We start from the raw sequence: 19,434 nt of genomic DNA, 5'->3' as shown, positions 1-19,434 counted from the left end.
ACCAATCTCAGCCCTTTATTAGTTTTGATCTAACCATCTAAAATGATCCTTTAGTAATGACATTTCTGTAATTTTGAGGAGTTCATATTTAGAACATAGAAAAAAAAATTTAAAACCTAGGAAAAAAATTAGAACATAAGTAGAAAAAAATTTATTAGAACATAAGCAGAAAAAATTTAGAACATGAAAAAAAAAAAATCGCACATAGCAAAACTTTAAAACATAAGCAAACAAAACTTTAGAACATAAGAAAAATAATTTAGAACATAACTTGAAAAAATAATTTATTGCATAGGAAATAAATTTATAACATAAGCTGAAAAAATAATTTAGAACATAGGAAAAAATTTAGCTTATGTTCTAAATTTTTAGCTTATATTCTAAATTTGTTCCTATATTCTAAATTATTTTTTCAGCTTATGTTCTAAATTTTTTCTTGTGTTCTAAATTATTTTTTCAACTTATATTATAAATTACTTTTTTCTAAATTTTTGTTTGCTTATGTTCTAAAATTGCTATCTTCTAATTTTTTTTCTTAAGTTCTAAATTTTTTCAGCTTATGTTCTAAAAATTTTCCTATATTCTAAATTTTTTTTCTATGTTCTAAATATAAACACCTTAAAATTATAGAAATGCCATTACTAAAAGATTATTTTAGATGGTTAGATCAAAACTAATAAAGGGTTGAGATTGGTTCTTATATAAGATTGGGTTCTTATATAGAGGAGGGTTGGGTTCCAATGAGAAGTTTCTTAAAATGAGAAGAATGAGAAGGGTTAAGTGTGCATATATTTTGAACTAAATATGCATAAATTTTATACTAAATATGCACAATTTATTTTTGACTTATTACTTTTTTTCAAGTTTCTGGGAAAACGAAAATTTATGCACAAAAAATATGCATATTGAATTTCGGTCAAATTTGTTTTGCACATTTTATTTAAAAATATGCACGTTTAGTGGAAAAATTATGCACATTAAATCATTCTCATCCTTCTTATTTTAAGAAACTTCTCATTTGACCATATATATATATATATATATAAAGTTCCTCAAAATATAAAAAATTAATAAAAAAAATTATACGTTGATTAATATTATTAATATTTTTATTCAAAATTATCTGCATTGAATTTCACAATTAATACAGTATTATATATTAAGTATTATTTGTTATCATTTTTGGTTGAATACATTTGGTCGATGTTAATAGCCATACAAGTAAACAATTGTAGAGGATGGACATTGTTATGTAATATTGTATATTGTAGTTTTTTTATTTTTTATTGTTTATTTTTTATTTATTTTTTTATTTTTGAGAATTGTATTTCGTATATTGTAGTTATGAAACAAGAAATAGTTTTTCAAACGAGGAAAAAAGGTGGATTAGTAATGGAAATTCATATTATCAAACTTTTAAAACCTAAGTTTTGCTTTAAATATACTTATTAATAGATACACTATAGTATGTGCTTGTAATATATTTTGTGGATAAGCTTTATTTCATTTAAAAAGTACTTGTATATAGAAATTCTAAATCAACTAATTATTGCAATTTACAAGGGCATAAAAATTAAGATATTGTCTAACAAATTTTTAAGGAAAAAAGGTACTCATTTGTAGGGTTTGGACTTAAGGGCCTGTTTTGATTGACTGAATTGAGCTGAACTGAACTGAACTTATTGGAGTTGAACTGAACTGAATATTTTACGAGAGAAGGAATTTAAGAACTGAATTGAAGTGAAAATAATTTGAAGAGAATAGGCCCTAAGTTAAGTCAAACACCAACATGCTCAACTTAGTTTAATTTTACTTCACTAAGCTCAAGCTTATACTTAACTTCAACTCAAACTACATCATTCCCTTCAAACTCAACTCAAAAGCTAAATTTGGAGTTTGAGCTTCGTTGAAAACAAAATTCATGCCAAAATGAATTACAAGTCCAACAAACTTTTTAAATACTCCGCACTAACAACCTATAATATTATTACAAAGTACAATAGTGTTACACCTTCAATAAGAAATTCAAAATTTTAAGTCGAGACTCGAGACTTAATTGCTTACGAGTCACTTTATTTGAGGTCATTTTAATCAATTAAATACTGTATTAATGCTTTATTTATTTCAGGAAAGAAACAAAAGGGTAATTTACTAAAAATATAACCTCCACTTTCCTACAGAAGAAATTTGAATTTTTGATTTAGGTGCCGGCATAATTACACGCACCTCAGAATCTCCAGATTTGAAACGTAAACCAGGAATAAAAAACACAAGTTAAAAAATTTTCGTGTCTTTCTTTTTAATATTTTCAAATCAACTTCCCCAATTTACAATTCCTCTGAATTCAACACTAGTAGAAAGAGGAGAGAGAAAGAGAAACCATTGCAAAATAGGCTGCTTAATCCTACACGCCTTGGATTTCCTCAACTCTACTCTTCCCTCCATTTTCTACTCATTCTTTCTAGTTTAATGTAATTTCCCAAGTTACATTTTCAACGATCTACTCAGTTTTCACTGTTCTTTGCTTTTTGCTGGATTTTTGTTTCTGGGTATAAGAATTATCCTGATTTTGTGGGTAAATTTTGAAGCAAGTTGCTGTAATTTTTGCTGGTGAAACCCAGGTTTTATTTGTTAACTGTCAGATTGTGAATTTTAAGATCTGTTTTAAGAGATTTAGTTTTAATTTGGTCCAAACAGAGGTTGATTTTTGGTGGGTATTTGATCAAGGCAATATTTGAGACTCCAAATTTGTAAGTTTGCAATCATTTTTTGATTCAATTGTTTATCCAATTTTATTGGGAATTGCAAGAATTTTTCTGGGTATTTGGGAATAGTGGAGTATAATTTATGCCTCATTGCTTGTGTTTGCATCTTATGTTGGTGGGACAGGTAGTTGTATAATATATAGTATAAGAGTGGGTCAAATTGAGGTTAAACTATATGAAATTGAATTTTCTGCAGATATTAATTTTGTGTACAAATTGTGGGGTTTGATTAAAGGAGACTACTGAAAGGTTGAAGAAGGTCCCCTATTGTGCTCACCAGATAAGTGATCGAAGTGGGTCCTTTCTGATAAAGTTTGATAATTGGAAGTCCCTTTGTTGAAAAAAAGCAAGCTTTTTTTTGAGGAATTATTGATCTTTTAGCATAATATGGCACCTGCTGGGACTCATTCATCCTCAGGATCGAGGAATTCTTCGGGTAAGAAGGCGCCCAAGGGCCGGGTACCGCCTTCTTTTAACTCTATTAAATCGTTGCCCGCGGGAATTAGGTTGATGGAGTCATCTGAGAAGGAGGGGCAATCAAATGGGGGTGATTCTGACTATAATAACTTAGAGGGGGTTGAATATGTTGCTGGCCAAGGGGATCAGGTTAATGATGATTCACCTTATGGGGAGAGGACCGTGCCTGTGTTGGATGAAGATTCTGAAATCGGTTCTTCTCCTTTGCCTTCAGTCCCGTCTATTGCTGACTCAAAATGGAATGACACTGCTTCTTATGCAAAGAAGAAGGTATATTGCCTGCTCTTTGATAGCATGTCTTTTAATGAGTCATGTATAGTAATTGTTGCTGTTTATTTTTTTTAAGTTTCTTTGTTCAACTTTAGTGATTACTGATAATGTGAAGCTTAGATTTGGATTCATGTTTTCCAATCTTTAATTTCATTTTTTTTGAGATAATAAGTGTGTTGCTTGTACTTTGTAATTTGTGGTAGCATTTCCAACTTACGATCAGGATGCTTATAAGTCATCTCATTGTTGCAGACCTGCTATTGGTGCCACCTATGTCAATAGTAGCATTGCTTTCTAGGCTTTAAATGGAGAAGCCACTTTGTTGTACTCCCTTTGTCCATATTCAATTGTCACAAAGCTAGTTCAAATTACACCATCAGCTTAAGTATTAATATTGTACGAAGGGTACTTTTTGTTTGTTTGAATTTGCTTTTCACTTGGCTTGTTATATTGAATGTTACCTCTGATTGCCTCTTCTTAAGGATTATTATTTGTAGTATAAGTTCACGTATGAAGAACAATTGTGAATTAAGTGCGGGAGGAAAGAAATTTTTAACATGAGAAGGTAAAACTCTTTTTAAAAAAAAAAAAAAAAAGTTGTAGAAATAATTAATCTTGTTGCTTCTCTTTTTGGTTTGTATCATCTGAGCCTAGATTGCTATTTCATGCATCCAGTTTATGAATACCCTTTTTACCAGTTATGTGGGTTCAGTATAAGATAAACCTGAACTCCATTTATTACCTTATTGCTTAATATCTTTCATTGACATTTCATTTGATAATATTTTCTTTCCCTCATGGATTAGTGCCCAAATAAGGTAATGTTTATTCATATTAGAAAATCAGATCAGACCACATCCAGTTAGATCATATTAGATAAATTTAGATAAAATCTGATGAGATGAATTGAACATAGCCTAACTCATTGCGGTTCTGAATTTCTGTTACATTGTTACCGTAGCCACATCTCTGATAATAATAAGGGTGTGTTCTGTTCACCTTGTAAAAAGGGTTTCAGGGCTAGTCTGGCTTAATAAGAAATTAAGAATGTACCCTAAATGGCAAGCCACCACAATGTAGTATGGGCAATACCTTTGAGGTAGAAATTTTCTTTGGATTACATTTCTTTCCTCACACTTGGTAGTGTGCTGGTTCCATCAACTGTTCGTTTCCTTACTGATGTATCGCTTAGTCTACTTTGGAATCTATCAGATACTTATCTTTTGTGCTGTACAATTTTAGAATTTTACTTAGTTCCTATGTAATTACTTTTATTATTTGAGGAATGAATATTAAGTCTTTAATGTGTTATAATAGTTTTGAGAGAATTTTCCATTTGTCATGAACCAAGTTATGAGACATATAGCTGTTGTATAATATTCACGGACAATAGTTTTGTTGTTCTGATTGTTATGTTATGTGCTTATGTCTAGTCATCATCTAATGATATCGCAGGTTTTTGTTGGTGGAATCCACATGATAAGGTTTCTTTGTTCTCATTGTTGAACTTTGCCCTTTCAGAATGTTCAGGCTTGGTACCAACTCTCTGATGGGAACTGGGAGCTTGGAAAGATCATATCTGCTTCGGGAACAGAAAGTATCATTTCTCTACCAGAGGGAAAGGTAATTGATGATCTGAGAATGGAGTTTCTTTGGAAATTACTTTTTCCAAGTTGATTAATCTTCTTCCTGGCCTCCATCATTAGGTTTTAAAGGTGCAAAATGATTGCTTATTACCAGCAAACCCTGATATCCTTGATGGTGTGGATGATCTAATGCAACTAAGTTATCTGAGTGAACCAACAGTTCTGTACAATCTTCAATACAGATATGATAGAGATATGATTTATGTGAGTCCTTTTCTTATTAACTGTTAACAAAGCATATGTATTTGTTTTCTTTTTCCTCACAACTTTTATTTCATTGTATGTTAGACTAAAGCAGGCCCTGTGTTAGTTGCCATCAATCCTTTCAAGAAAGTTCAACTATATGGAAATGAATATATTGAAGCATATCAGCGTAAATCCATTCAGAATCCGCATGTGTATGCGATTGCAGACACAGCCCTTCGGGAAATGAAACGAGGTGATTGGCTTTTTCCTTTTACATCCTTTATCTAGTGCGTAAGATGAGTACATTTAATAAAAAAATTGCTCTCTTTTATGTATCTCTAACATTCTGTTCTTTTATTTGCTTGACAGATGAAGTGAATCAGTCTATTATCATAAGGTGGGTGAATTCTTCAAACTTGTATGCTCTTAGAATTCGTATGCATCAAGATTAGTTTTTGCATCACCTGATCAATTGTTTCTTCTCCCTCTTTTATTAATGATGTTTGTGTACTGTTGAGGTCTTGTGATTTGAGCTTCTGAAGGTTTGTATATGTTGGCAAGCAGGTCAATAAATGGTTTTATGGAGGCTAAAACATTGATATGATTTTCCATTTCATAATTGTTTCTGCTTTTTAGTTTGACCTTCTTCTACTGCACATTTGTATTTCTTAATATTTTTGCTCATATTATCACGGATCTTACGTACTACTCGAGACCAGGTCAATTAATTTGTTTTCATCTACAGTTTTACTTTCTGTTTCATGTAATTCATGTGCGATGTGCAGTTTTTTCAAAATTTTCAAGTTTGGTCAATATCATTGGTCCTGAATTATTTGGCAAGATGATCAGCATAATTTCTTTGTTTAGGCCCAGTTATCATAGCTAGTATTATTATTTGTCCAAAATATCCTCTTTCTTTGTTAACCTTATCATTTTTTACAATTCTCACCATTTATCCTACTTTTTGCATTAAAATCCACTTATCAATTTTAGTAATTCTTAAAACTTGTTTGTAGTCAACTATGAAATGTATGGTAGAACGAAGGGAGTAGTATGCTTGAAGTTATATGAATATGTACTTCCTTTTCACAAAATCACCAGCAAGCACCTTGTAAAGTTTTTATTTTCTGTTTCTTGAGTGGAGCAGCAGAGTCGTATCCTTTCGCAGTGAAAAGATAACAAGGACAAGTTAGAATTTAAATGAAGATGACAAAATGTTGTGATTAGAGCGCTCAACTTATTGCTACTGAAACTCATTACATATTTATGCAGTGGTGAGAGCGGAGCAGGAAAAACGGAAACAGCAAAGATAGCTATGCAGTATTTAGCTGCATTAGGAGGTGGCAGTGGAATAGAGTACGAAATATTAAAAACAAATCCCATTTTAGAAGCTTTTGGCAATGCTAAGACTTTACGAAATGACAACTCAAGTCGATTTGTAAGTAATGTCTTTAATTTTGTGGATTCAAAATTTCTAATGGGCAGGTATGCTATTGAGAGCATCTAATATTTACATCATTTAACTTGGATCAGGGAAAATTGATTGAGATCCTCTTCAGCGAGACTGGGAAAATTTCTGGGGCAAAGATCCAAACTTGTAAGTTTGATGATAGCTCTGTGAATTTTCCTTTTTATCTGGTTGTTTGTTTGTTTGTTTACTCTCAATGATATATTTAATTGATACATTCATACTCAACTATTACTAACCTTTTGTCCTTTGTTTTCGTCACATAATTTGTTTTGTGGATGCAGTCCTACTTGAAAAGGTTCGCACATCTTCTGCCGATTTCTTTGCCTTAATTTGCTTAAAAATCCTAGTTTCTGATGTGACCTCATTATGAACAGTCCAGAGTGGTGCAATGTGCTAAAGGTGAACGTTCGTACCATATATTTTATCAACTTTGCGCTGGAGCTCCAGCTGCACTTAGAGGTATGTTTGCCCTTATGCTATTTCCATCTTTTTTCCCCCTTGTATTTGATCTTATTAGGTGTCATTTGTTAACAGTCGTGACTTTCTCTACATTTCTGTGTGAAGTGTTCCGGTTTTGCCTACTTTATTAGTATAGGAACATGTTTAATTGAGTAGACAAGTTCCAGTTCAGATTAGTAGTTTCAGATGAAAAGAACTGAATACTACGTATGTTATTTATGATTTGGTGAGGTAAGGCCTACCATGATCACTAGTCAAAGCCTTAATAGTAGGGCAACTTTAGAAGCTATGCAACTTTACTATTTAGTGTCTCATTACAACAATAACCAAAAATAAATAAATAAATAAATAAAATTAATTCAGATCAAGCCTGTCACCTCGTGCATTTATGATTAATCCATTCTAGGATCTTGGACTCATATCACAGGTGGTCAATGTATGTGAGTTGCTATCATATGATTCATATCTATTTTACTCTTTTGTTTGATTTTTCAAATCTTTAAATTAGTTGAGTGAAATAAAATTTTGTGGTTACTTGTATTTCGGTGAATTATTTAAATATGATGGGCTTCAATGATTCAATCAGCTATTCATAAGTTTGACAGTATGCATCCTTCACTTTGAGCCCTCAGCTGTATTATTGGACTTCCCAAAGTTTAAGTCCCTCAACGTGTATACAACATTTCCAAATTTTGAACGGCCAATTTCATTTTGGTCTGGTTGCATGAAGATCCTCTGAGTTATCACTTTATTCTGAAAAAAATCATTACCTGTGACCAATTTTCTGTTTTGCAATGTCATGATGTACTGTTCCTATAATCAATTTGTTGTACATCTCATCTATAGTAATATATAAAGAGAAAGGGCTTTTTGGGTGATAAATTTCACTATCCCCAAATTACCCTACTCAATTTTCAATATTACGTCTTTTATTCACAATTAAAATTAAAAATTAAATATTATAAAAAATAAAAAATAAAAAATAAATAACTACCTTATCATAACTGCTTCCACCCATCCTTTCAAAAAAAAAAAAATGCTCCCACCCCTATAATAATTGAAATTAGAATTTACTCTTCATTTTTTTTTGTTGGGAAACTACTCTTGATTAATTTTTTTATTTTTACACTGGAATTGGCTTCAAACTTAAGCCAAACTGATACAAGGTTTTGTTTTTTTTTTAAAAAAAAGGAAACGAATAAAAAACTACTCCATAACTTTTTTTTGATAATCTTATTTCAAACTTAAGCCAAACTGATAGAAGGTTCATCAACTTTTTTTGTTTTTCATAATTTTTTTTACTAATATATATTTTTCTCATCAGCTTATAAATTTACACCAACATATATTTATTGTTTGTTATTAGAATAAAGATGAGTATATAGCCTAATTAAATTTTTTAAATTGCACACACACGAATGCGTGTGTTTCTTCCCTTGTATATGTAATATCCTTTTCTTCCTGACACACAGAAAAATTAAATTTGAAGAGTGTTGAGGATTACAAATACCTGATGCAGAGCAGTTACACTATTACGGGTGTGGATGATGCTGAACAATTTCGTATTGTTACGGTAGTCTTTTCCTCTTTGTTCAAAAATGATTTTCAAAATTGTTAATTGTAAAAGTGATTTTGATGCTTTTTGGATGTTTTGAAATATTTTGATAGGCCCCTGGACCTTGCGCTTGTTATTTATGTGCATTATTTTCAGGAAGCTTTGGATGTAGTTCATGTCACAAAGGATGACCAAGAGAGTGCATTCGCAATGCTTGCTGCGGTCTTGTGGCTAGGAAATGTCTCTTTTACGATCATTGACAATGAAAATCATGTAGAACCTGTGGCCGATGAAGGTAAGCTTGTCCTGGAATGTCAATCATAGCTTGTGAAACTCTTCTTTTTCAGATATCTTTAAACCCAGAAAGAACATGAACCAGAATTTGATAATCTGTGCATTTGATTCATACAATGTTTCCGTGCATTATAATAATACATTGAATAATCTTACCACTTTTGGATAAGTAACGCCATTCAAGAACTCAATGTTGGAAGGAAAATTATTTAAGAAAACAAATTAAAACAACTATGCAGAGAGTGGGTCTTTTCTGGCCCATAAAGAACCTGTTTTACACCCTTACGAACAGGGGGAAAAAAAACCTACCACCTAAAATTATTGTTTATGTAATGTACTTGTAAAATTTTTTGTTTTGATTGTGATTTTAACTCCACTTATGTTATCCTTCCTTTTCCAGCTCTGCTTACTGTGGCAAAATTGATTGGTTGTGAAGTTAAGGAGTTACAGCTTGCTTTGTCTACGAGAAAAATGAAAGTTAGAAACGACATAATTGTTCAGAAGCTGAAGCTATCTCAGGTAAATGATTCTTTTTCTTTAAAACATTGACATCAACACAACCCCATGGTATTTTAGGCTCGTGCTAAGGCAAGGCCGCACAATATGATCCAAATTCCAAAATGCAAGGGATCTCTATTACTTCACAAGAAATTAGAAGTGCGTTGTGCATATTGTTTACTGAGTTACGATATATCTAGTTAGTCATAGTCCGAAGCTAAAGAACATAATTATTTTTATACACATGTCTCTAAATTATTTATGTATTTCTTTCCTGTAATTAAGGTCAAAATCAATTTAAGCGAACTTTCTGAATCCTGACACTTTGATGCTTTATATTGGTTCTCATTCTTACTCCATCTTTTATCTCACATTTGGCTCCATATATGGTCTGTCTTGCATGCTGTTGTTATACTAAATTGGATTGTCAAAGTATTGGCCTAAAAAAAGTACATTAGCGGGAGCAGTAAGCTATAATTACGAAGAAGCTGATTGGGCACATACCTTACCATATCAACTTTTTTTATGATAAATGATAGAGAGGATATTATCCAAGATAAAAAGGAGAGCTAGAGTTAATGCCCTCAACTCAACTGCTGCTTGTAATATAACAGTTGACTTCAGCTATACAACGGTTTGAAAATTGAAAAAACTTGTCTCTTGACACAACTAGGCTTTGTTCTCTGAGAAACTAGGATCTCTTTCTTTTCTGTTACCGGCCCAAGCCATAGAACCATCCTCCGCATTGCTTACTCCTTCCTTTTCATGTCATAAGAACATCTTTGTCCACATAAGGTCGAGCCCAAGTGCCCAACTCATATTACACAAAGCTAACTGCCAATTACATGCTTACCATATCATCATCCTGACTCATTTTATGAAGTTCTTGCCTTTGTTGTGATGAGGTGATCAGGTGTAAAAAGCCTTGGTCCTGCATTATCGACTACTGACTTGACATAATGGAAAATGTAATATTGTTATTTTTTTTAAAACACAGATGGTTTTGATGCTTGAGATTCAAGGCTGATTATAATGAGTCTATTCAAGCAGTAGTTCTTTCACACCATAATATAATGTGTGGGTTGACAAAACATGCGTGTTTAGAAATGAGATTTCATTTAACATTTTAACAAGAGAAACTTGACACTTTTTTTTACCACCAATTACTTCACTTTGAAAGTGTAAGATCATGCCACTTACGTTTGAAAGCTTGATCGTACAGTGGCTTCTCTAATTGTCGTAATTGATATCCATATTAACGAATAGATGAAGTAAAATTGGTTCTGAAATTTTGGTAATTGAGACATCATTGTAAGAGTATAAAATGACATCGATTGGAGGCATTTATAATAATATGATTGGATGTAGGATAACATTTTTATGAATCTTATTAGTGAATTTTTGGCTGATTAATTTTGATGTTTATAACATATTAATATCTTTCAGAACTATATCCAAATTTTTGCAATTTAATGTTGAACAGCTTATGTAACTTTACTGGTTTACATCTGTTGGATCTCTGCTTGTATCTGCCTAACCAGCTAGTTGTCTCTACTGGATTTGGAGTTTCGGACCTGAATACATGAGACTAGCTTTTTGGTTAAACTGTAGATACCAAAAGAGCCAAGCATAAAGAACTATTTGTGATGAATTAAGCATGAGACCAAACAGATTTGAACATTAGGTGAATAGTTTTCAGTGTAACAGATTAGATGAGGGATTGCGCTTCTTGTCATGTTTTGCCTGACCCTTATCTCATCTTAAGTTCCTGTTGGGCATTCAATGAGTTGTCTTTTTGCATTTTAAGTTTGTAATATTTTCTAAATGATATTGTTAGAGCATGTAAAATGAGTTTGGATTTTTGGATTGATCTGTACTTTCTTTTGCAGGCAATTGATACTCGTGATGCATTGGCGAAATCTATCTATTCCTGCTTGTTTGATTGGCTTGTAGAACAAATCAACAAGTCTCTTGGTGTTGGAAAAAGGCGTACTGGAAAATCCATCAGCATTCTCGACATATATGGTTTTGAATCATTTGAAGTGCGTTTAAAAAAAAAAAAATATTATTACCATTTTTTGTTGTTTTTGCTTAACCTTCCTATCTATGTTTTCTTTCCCCCTGGGCTTCTGTTGTTCTCGCTTAACTTTCTATTTCATTTATTGAACTAACACAACATACTTATTATGTATTTTTATTCAGAGAAATAGCTTTGAGCAGTTCTGCATCAATTATGCAAATGAGAGACTGCAGCAGCACTTCAATCGTCATCTGTTCAAATTAGAGCAGGAGGTTAGTTTGTGAGGAAAGTTTGGATATGTCAAACTCCTTATTAGATAAAAGTATCTCTATAAAATTTAAGGTCAGGCATTACTTCCTTTCTGCCCAAGTATGCATGCCACTAAACCATGCCCATATATGATTGAAGCCCTGAAAGGGATGATGATTTTCTGAATAAAGTGTGATGGGGTGGTTGGTTATGGCTTGCTTTGATATTGTTGTACATTAATCAACCTGTAGTTGTTAGTAATGATAATGACACTAGTGTAATTATCTGATTTCTGAGAATGGAATTTGGCATATGTCACATATCCATACATACCAATAATATTACTATACCTCTATTTATTGATTTTAATCCAGGAATATATTCAAGATGGAATTGATTGGACAAAAGTTGAATTTGAAGACAACCAAGCTTGTCTTAATCTGTTTGAAAAGGTAATATATAATGTCTGTTCATTTGAAGCTGGAACACTTACAGGACTGTTATTACTACCTCCGATTTTTATTAGTTGCAACTTTGGGGTATTATTTGTGAGATATAAAATATTCCAAAGTTGCAACTAATAAAAATCGGAGGTAGTATTAAATTTTGACTGCGACGACACATTCTGTTGAATATCTTGTTTTTTATGCAAAAAACCAAATCATGTACTTTGTATTTCATGTATCTCTGTCGATGATTACAAGGAATAATCAAATTTGGTTCATGTAATTATGGGATTAAGGCTTTGATTGATTGATTGATGTACTTTGTATTTCATGTAAATTCTACTGGAGCATGACCCGTCTTTTTTGCAGAAACCCCTTGGGCTGCTGTCTCTACTTGATGAGGAGTCCACCTTTCCAAATGGCACAGACCTTAGTTTTGCTAATAAGCTTAAGCAGCATTTGAAGTCCAACTCATGTTTCAAAGGAGAGCGTGAGAAAGCTTTTACTGTGTCTCATTATGCAGGAGAGGTAATGAGCGGTTAATTTCTTTTGCTTTATTCAATCAATTTTGATAGTATTTGGAATATGCTGAATGTTAGCAAGTTGTTCCTTTTGTCATAATCATACTCTAGTTATTCATGATTTACTTAAGCAAATTTGTGATAAAATCACTCATTTCTCTCTTCAAAGTTATGAAAGGGAGGACTATTTATCTAAATTTCCAGAAGAATAGATGGGATGCATTTTAAGTTGTTACTTATGAACTATCTGCTGATATATATCATTGGTGTGATACTGCTTCACTTTGCAGGTTTCATATGATACAACAGGATTTTTGGAGAAGAACAGAGATTTGATGCACTTGGACTCTGTTCAACTTCTGTCTTCTTGTAAGACTTCCCTCCCTCAAAAGTTTGCATCAAGCATGCTTGTACAGTCAGAAAAGCCTGTTGTCGGTCCTTTATTCAAATCAGGGGGAGCTGATTCGCAAAAATTGAGTGTTGCAGCAAAATTTAAGGTACATATCCTGTCGCTTTGCTATAAATTATTGTAGCATTGGTGGGGAGGTTGGTTACTCTGATTGCAGTATCAAACTAGACTTACATAACTCAAGGTCCGAGTAACTTGCCCCTTGATCTTTATTGACCATGAAGGGAAGAAGGATGTTTTAACTTCGCAGGTTGTGTATAAGTTTAGTTGAAGTTCTTTTGTAGTTTCATTTCAAACTATGCTAATTTCTTACATCTAAGAACTTGCAATGATGACAAATAGAGTGAGATGCCTGTTTCTTAGTATTGACCTGTTCTTTTTATTTTGGGGGTAGAGGGAACAAAAAAACTGCTAGTATAAGCTTCTATTTCGCTGCTCAACTATTCTAACTGCATGTATGGTGTACTTAGGGTCAACTATTCCAGCTAATGCAACGTCTAGAAAGCACAACCCCCCATTTTATCCGATGCATTAAACCAAACAACTTGCAGTCTCCTGGAATATACGAACAAAGACTTGTACTACAACAACTAAGATGTTGTGGTGTCCTTGAAGTAGTTAGAATTTCAAGGTCGGGCTTTCCTACCCGAATGACACACCAGAAGTTTGCCAGAAGGTGTAGATCTCTTGTGTTCCAATTATTTTATAGCTCCCAATATTTTGTCCATTTACAGCTCTCAAATTATTGTTAACTTTCATTTTGTTGTTGATTTAGGTACGGCTTTCTTCTTCTGGAGAGTGTTGCATCTCAAGATCCGTTGAGTGTTTCTGTTGCAATTCTTCATCAGTTCAATATCTTACCTGATTTGTATCAAGTTGGTTACACAAAACTATTCTTCCGAACAGGACAGGCAAGATTACCCTTTTGTTTTCCCTTTGTTTGTTTTTCAATTAAATGAATCTCCATCACTGTTACTGCTTCCATCCAATATTATTAGTTGCAATTTTCTTGTCTAGATGCTTTTTAATGTTTGTGAGGCATTGTAATTAATGATGTATACATTATTTCCCCCTTAAACATGAGCAAGTATTAGTGGATGGTGGGTGTATTAGATTTATTTAAGGCTATGTTCTGTTTCTCCTGATGGCTGAGAACTTCACTTGTTTTTCTAATTTGATCTTATTTTAACTTAGCTTTAGTTTATGAACTGGATACATTATCTGAACTTTCTAGTCTTCATTTGAATCTGACTTGTTAGACCTTAAAATTTTATTTACATGGTGAAGAATAGAAAGAAAAAGTTAAAATTCGCGGTTTGCCTTCAAATAGTAATTATAGTACCCTGTATTACTTAAATAAAGAAAGGAAAATGGCTAATTGGCTAAAGTAAATTGTCTATGTCAGAGTTGACATTTAACATGATAGTTTCATCCTTAAGAAGTTCATCTTATAGGATATTTTCATCCTTAAGAAGATTATCTTACGTGATAAAAAAAAAAAAAAAATAGTTTCTTTTTCAGTCACTTGATTGAAAGACTACCCATGTAGGGTTTTTTTTTTTTTTTTTTTTTTTTTTTTTTTTTTTTTTTTTAAATTTTATATATATATATATATATTATCTTTTAATGGTTAGGAGGATCCTGACCTCAGCCCTCACGGTTTTCTTTATCTTCATGTAGTTACGTGAGGATATATGGTCAATATATTAATCATTAATGCTATACTAAACATTCCGTTAAGAAAAAAGAAGTCACAAATTACCATTTACAAAAAGTAAAGCTTGTTTTCAGTAGTTATATAATGAGAAACAATGAAAGTCCAAGGTTGTAGAGAATTCCGTTTACTGTATTTCTCTTGCAGTTTGGAAAGGGAAGGCCTATAAATAGACGTTTTTTCCCCCCCTAACAGATCTTAAACCCCCTGAGCAAGAATTGGGAAATATGAGGATTGTTTATCTTCATAAGTTTTTAACCTGTTTTATGATTGTTGACCATATTAACAGAAGTATATTTAATGCTCAGATTGGAGTGCTTGAGGACACAAGAAATCGAACGCTTCATGGCATTTTACGTGTTCAAAGCTGTTTCAGAGGGTACAAGGCTCGGCGCCTTGTGAAAGAAACTGAAAGAGGAATTTGCACACTTCAGTCATGTAATGTTTCTCCTCGGACTTATTTGTCAACTATCTGTATTAGCATGAAACTAGAGATGTTCTGTTATCAATGTTCACTTTTTATGTTTATGAGTTTATTTGAAAGCCGATAAGATGTTATCACTGTTCACATTTTATGTTTATGAGTCTATTTGAAAGCCGATAAGAATGAGAGAATATGAGTATAAGACTACTTTGAATTGTTTAACACATCAGGATTTGATGAATGAATTATTTAAATTGGTTTGGCAGTCATTCGCGGTGAGAAAACCAGGAAGGAATTTGCAGTCTTACTTAGGAGACAGAGAGCTGCCATTACTATACAGAAACAAATAAAGGGTCAGATTATGAGAAAACAATTCTTGGAAGCAACTGATGCATCGATAGTGATACAATCAGGTAAATTCAGTTCTTTTTGGTTCTGATTGGATTGCCTTTTTTAATATATAGTTTAAGTGGACCATGTAGTGCAGGTAATTTGCCTCTGCTTTTCCCCTTCTACTGAGTGGTGGCTAGGGGAAAAATTCAGATGGTAAGAAAATGGTACTCCCTCCATTCCATAATAATCGCAACACTAGGCATTGCACAAAGTTTAAGGAAAATTATAGGGTAGGGACCATAGGGGGTTTTATAATATGCTTCCATGTATAGTTATTGGAGATATATTCAATTGTTAGTTGGAGAGAATTAATAAAAAAAGAGGTTGGTAGGAGAGAGAAATAATAATAATAGTTGTGGTTCCTTACCAAATATGGAAGGTTGGCAGTTAAGTGTTGCGATTATTACCAAATATGCAAAAGCTATGATGGGTGTTCTGTGATACTCCTAGATTCAATCTTTAATGTCTTTACTGCATCATCATTGGTTATCCTTTCGTTTCTAAATCTACAAAAATGGAGATATATCTTTTTGACCAATTGCTACTTTTGATTTATGCTCTTCGAAACTCTTAACTAATAATAATTTTCCTTTATGCTCCTTTGGCATAAATCTCTTACAGTTATTCGTGGCTGGCTAGTCAGAAAATGCTCTGGAAATATTGGCTTGCTAACTTTTGGTGACAAAGCGGTAATCACTCACTCTTTCTGAAACTTTCTGTAGTTTATTAAAATGATTGATTATTTGATTGTTTTGATTTGATCTCCTTGTTATTCAATTTTCCTTTGTATTTTTTTTTTCCTAGTTTTGTTACATTTTGACAGAATTGTTTTCTGCATGGGCCAATAGCCAGCCGGTAGTAAAATTTCTTTGCATTGAGTATGTACCTAGTTTTGGGCATGCAAATTGAAGCCTTCTAATTTCATTATTATCCTAACTTGAAAAGGAACTTGAGCTGCTTCAATCTAGTTATTAATGTAAGATATTGGGTAGCAACTCTAGCAGATTTTTTTCTATTTAGGGTTTTGTTGGGTTTCAATTTTGCTAGTATGTTTTGCCCCAGTATTTTGGTTCTTCTTATAAATTTGAATAACTATTATTCTTCATTTTAAATAAACCAATTAATGCATTTGTCTATTATCTCAAATAGGGCAATGAATCAGATGAAGTTCTGGTGAAGGCCTCTTACCTTGCAGAGTTGCAGCGACGCGTTTTAAAGGCTGAGGCAGCCCTTAGAGAAAAAGAAGAAGAAAATGAGATCCTTCATCAGAGGTTGCGTCAGTATGAAAACCGTTGGTCGGAGTACGAATTGAAAATGAAGTCTATGGAAGAAGTTTGGCAGAAACAGATGAGATCACTACAATCTAGCCTTTCTATTGCGAAGAAAAGCCTTGCAGTAGATGATTCAGCCAGGCATTCTGATGCATCAGTAAATGCAAGTGATGAGAGAGAATATAGTGGTGATACTGGCGGTGATGTTACCTTCAGAAGTCAGGAAAGCAACGGGGTTAGGCCTATGAGTGCTAGTTTGAGTGTGATTAGTCGGTTGGCAGAGGAGTTTGAGCAGAGAAAACAAGTATTTGGAGATGATGCCAAGTTTTTGGTGGAGGTGAAGTCAGGTCAGGTAGATGCTTCTCTGAATCCTGACAGAGAACTGAGAAGGCTTAAACAGATGTTTGAATCCTGGAAGAAGGATTATGGAGCGAGATTGCGGGAAACCAAAGTTATTTTGCATAAGCTTGATAGTGAGGAAAGGGTGAGTGACAAATTAAAGAAGAAATGGTGGACTAGAAGGAACAGCACACGGTTAGGCTAGAATTTTAGTTTGTTACAGGACTGATAACTGAACTGTGAGGGCTTTCATGCCAAAAGTTATATAAGCCTATGTAATTATGAAATTGAGTTGGTCCACGGTGCAGCATAGATCCTGCCCCCTCCCAAAAAAAAAAAAAAAAAAAAAAAAAAAAAAAGAAGTGCAGCATAGAATTTAAGGTATATGTGTATCATTTTCTGCTTTTTTTTCCTCTTTCAAAATTGTTCTTTGTATGGAACTTGAACTACAGTCAAAAGGCTATGACACCGGTTTTTGTGTTGTCGTCTTCAGCCAGACGGATTAGTAGCAGTGAGTTGAATGTTTCAGCTGACTATTTTCAATGACAAAAATGTAACTAGTTTTTTTTGGTGTATATATTTGTTTGGTGTAGTGAAGTTTATAGCATTGCTAGCTGCTGCCTGTCATTTGGAACTATTACATCATAAACACTGTAACCGTGTTGTTTGAAAAGCACAGAATTGAAAAGCATTACCAAGTGTAAGTGTGACTGAAAGAGATCCAAAAACAAAGAATAAATTTGTTGAAACCTTTTTGTATGAACAGCAAAGCTAGCTACTTAAGTACTCACTAGTTTTCTCAGCTATATGCCTATATTGGCAACATTCCCCTCTCCGGCTCCCCCTCTTAGTTCAGCGGGTGAGGGAGGGAGCGAGGAAGAGAGGTGTGGTGTTACTCCCAACATCCTTAAATCCTTTATGAACTGCCCCATTTTATTTTATTTATTTTTTAATTTTTTTTAAAAAAAAAAAAAATGAACTGCCCCATTGTATATTTGTGGGTCTAAAAGTTAAAATCAAAACTTTACCATGGATTCACATTAATCGTTAATTAAGAAACCATATAATTAAATAGATTGTTGTCCACCTCATTTCAATAAACATCCTTTGTTCAAATGAAGATTCTTAATACATATTTTGGATATTGTAAAATTCGAAAATGACAATTGAATGATCTTAAAAAAAAAAAAACCAAAAGGGTAGGTTCCATGACAAAATCAAAGACCGAAAATTTGAAAACAAGACCTGTGACCATGTTGATTATATTAGGACCACAACAATAAAATTGGTCCAAATCTTTTCCAAACTTCACTTGATTGATTTTAAAACTTGATTTCATGTATACATTTTAATTATTCTGAGTAGTGTGAATTTTTAATAATAGTATAGAAATGGAAATACGAATTAAAAGAAAACTAATTGTAAAGTTTATTTTCAAACATTATATAAAAAGCTCATGTAATGAATATTTTCAACATATCATATAATAACTAATATATAAAGCTAAACTTTTAACCAGGTCACGAAGCAGCGACATTTGGGGTTCCAACTTTTCGCCAATAGAATTTTAGGATAAAATTGTTAGTTTAAAGTTTTATTTTCAATAAAATACCAATAATTCAGAGGTACAAATTGAATTATAATTTTATTCAAAAAATTATTAGATTATTATTTTAAAAAATTACCATAAATTTATTTTTTATATCATAATTTTTTTTTGGAGCGAAGGAAGTAGTTCAAAGTGTAAAACATTCATTTATAATATATATTAATCGGTTAAAATAATATACTTTACAATCCAATGAATTTTATTACTATGTAGACTTGTCAATTAGGGTTGGGTCATGAGTCATCTCGGATTCGGTCACTTCAGGTTACGAGTTAAAAAACGTTCAACTCTTCCCTTAAGTTTTGGGTTCGGGTCAACCCAACGGACTTTGAACATTTATTTTATTTAATTTATTTTTTACTAATTTTTTATTTTTAATTTATTAAATTAAATCGAACATTTTCACCAACATTATTTT

The 19,434-nt window shown here is 32.6% G+C and overlaps 1 protein-coding gene across 2 annotated transcripts; it reads left to right on the top strand.

The window, feature by feature from the left end:
• The first annotated feature begins 2,169 nt into the window (after positions 1 to 2,169).
• Positions 2,170 to 17,982, top strand: LOC145589319 (myosin-1-like). 2 transcript variants are annotated; one of them, XM_081645842.1, is made up of 24 exons: positions 2,170 to 2,750; positions 3,001 to 3,512; positions 5,034 to 5,135; positions 5,219 to 5,362; positions 5,447 to 5,597; positions 5,714 to 5,741; positions 6,617 to 6,782; positions 6,878 to 6,941; positions 7,097 to 7,110; positions 7,190 to 7,274; positions 8,747 to 8,847; positions 8,986 to 9,124; positions 9,524 to 9,642; positions 11,511 to 11,663; positions 11,824 to 11,913; positions 12,265 to 12,342; positions 12,706 to 12,864; positions 13,148 to 13,354; positions 13,737 to 13,942; positions 14,042 to 14,177; positions 15,289 to 15,418; positions 15,671 to 15,817; positions 16,419 to 16,486; positions 16,947 to 17,982. In XM_081645842.1, exons 2-24 carry the CDS (start codon positions 3,153 to 3,155, stop codon positions 17,610 to 17,612), a joined length of 3,513 nt encoding a protein of 1,170 aa, XP_081501968.1. In that variant the 5' UTR covers positions 2,170 to 2,750; positions 3,001 to 3,152; the 3' UTR covers positions 17,613 to 17,982. The 2 variants fall into 2 exon arrangements, with proteins under 2 accessions (XP_081501968.1, XP_081501967.1); XM_081645841.1 differs by having other exon boundaries at positions 2,962 to 3,512.
• The last annotated feature ends 1,452 nt before the right edge of the window (positions 17,983 to 19,434 follow it).

This window comes from Chenopodium album, chromosome 17 (assembly GCF_948465745.1).
Source record: "Chenopodium album chromosome 17, dcCheAlbu1.1, whole genome shotgun sequence".
In the NCBI taxonomy this organism is placed as follows: Eukaryota; Viridiplantae; Streptophyta; class Magnoliopsida; order Caryophyllales; family Amaranthaceae; genus Chenopodium; species Chenopodium album.
This window is presented reverse-complemented; position numbering and strand designations above follow the sequence as displayed.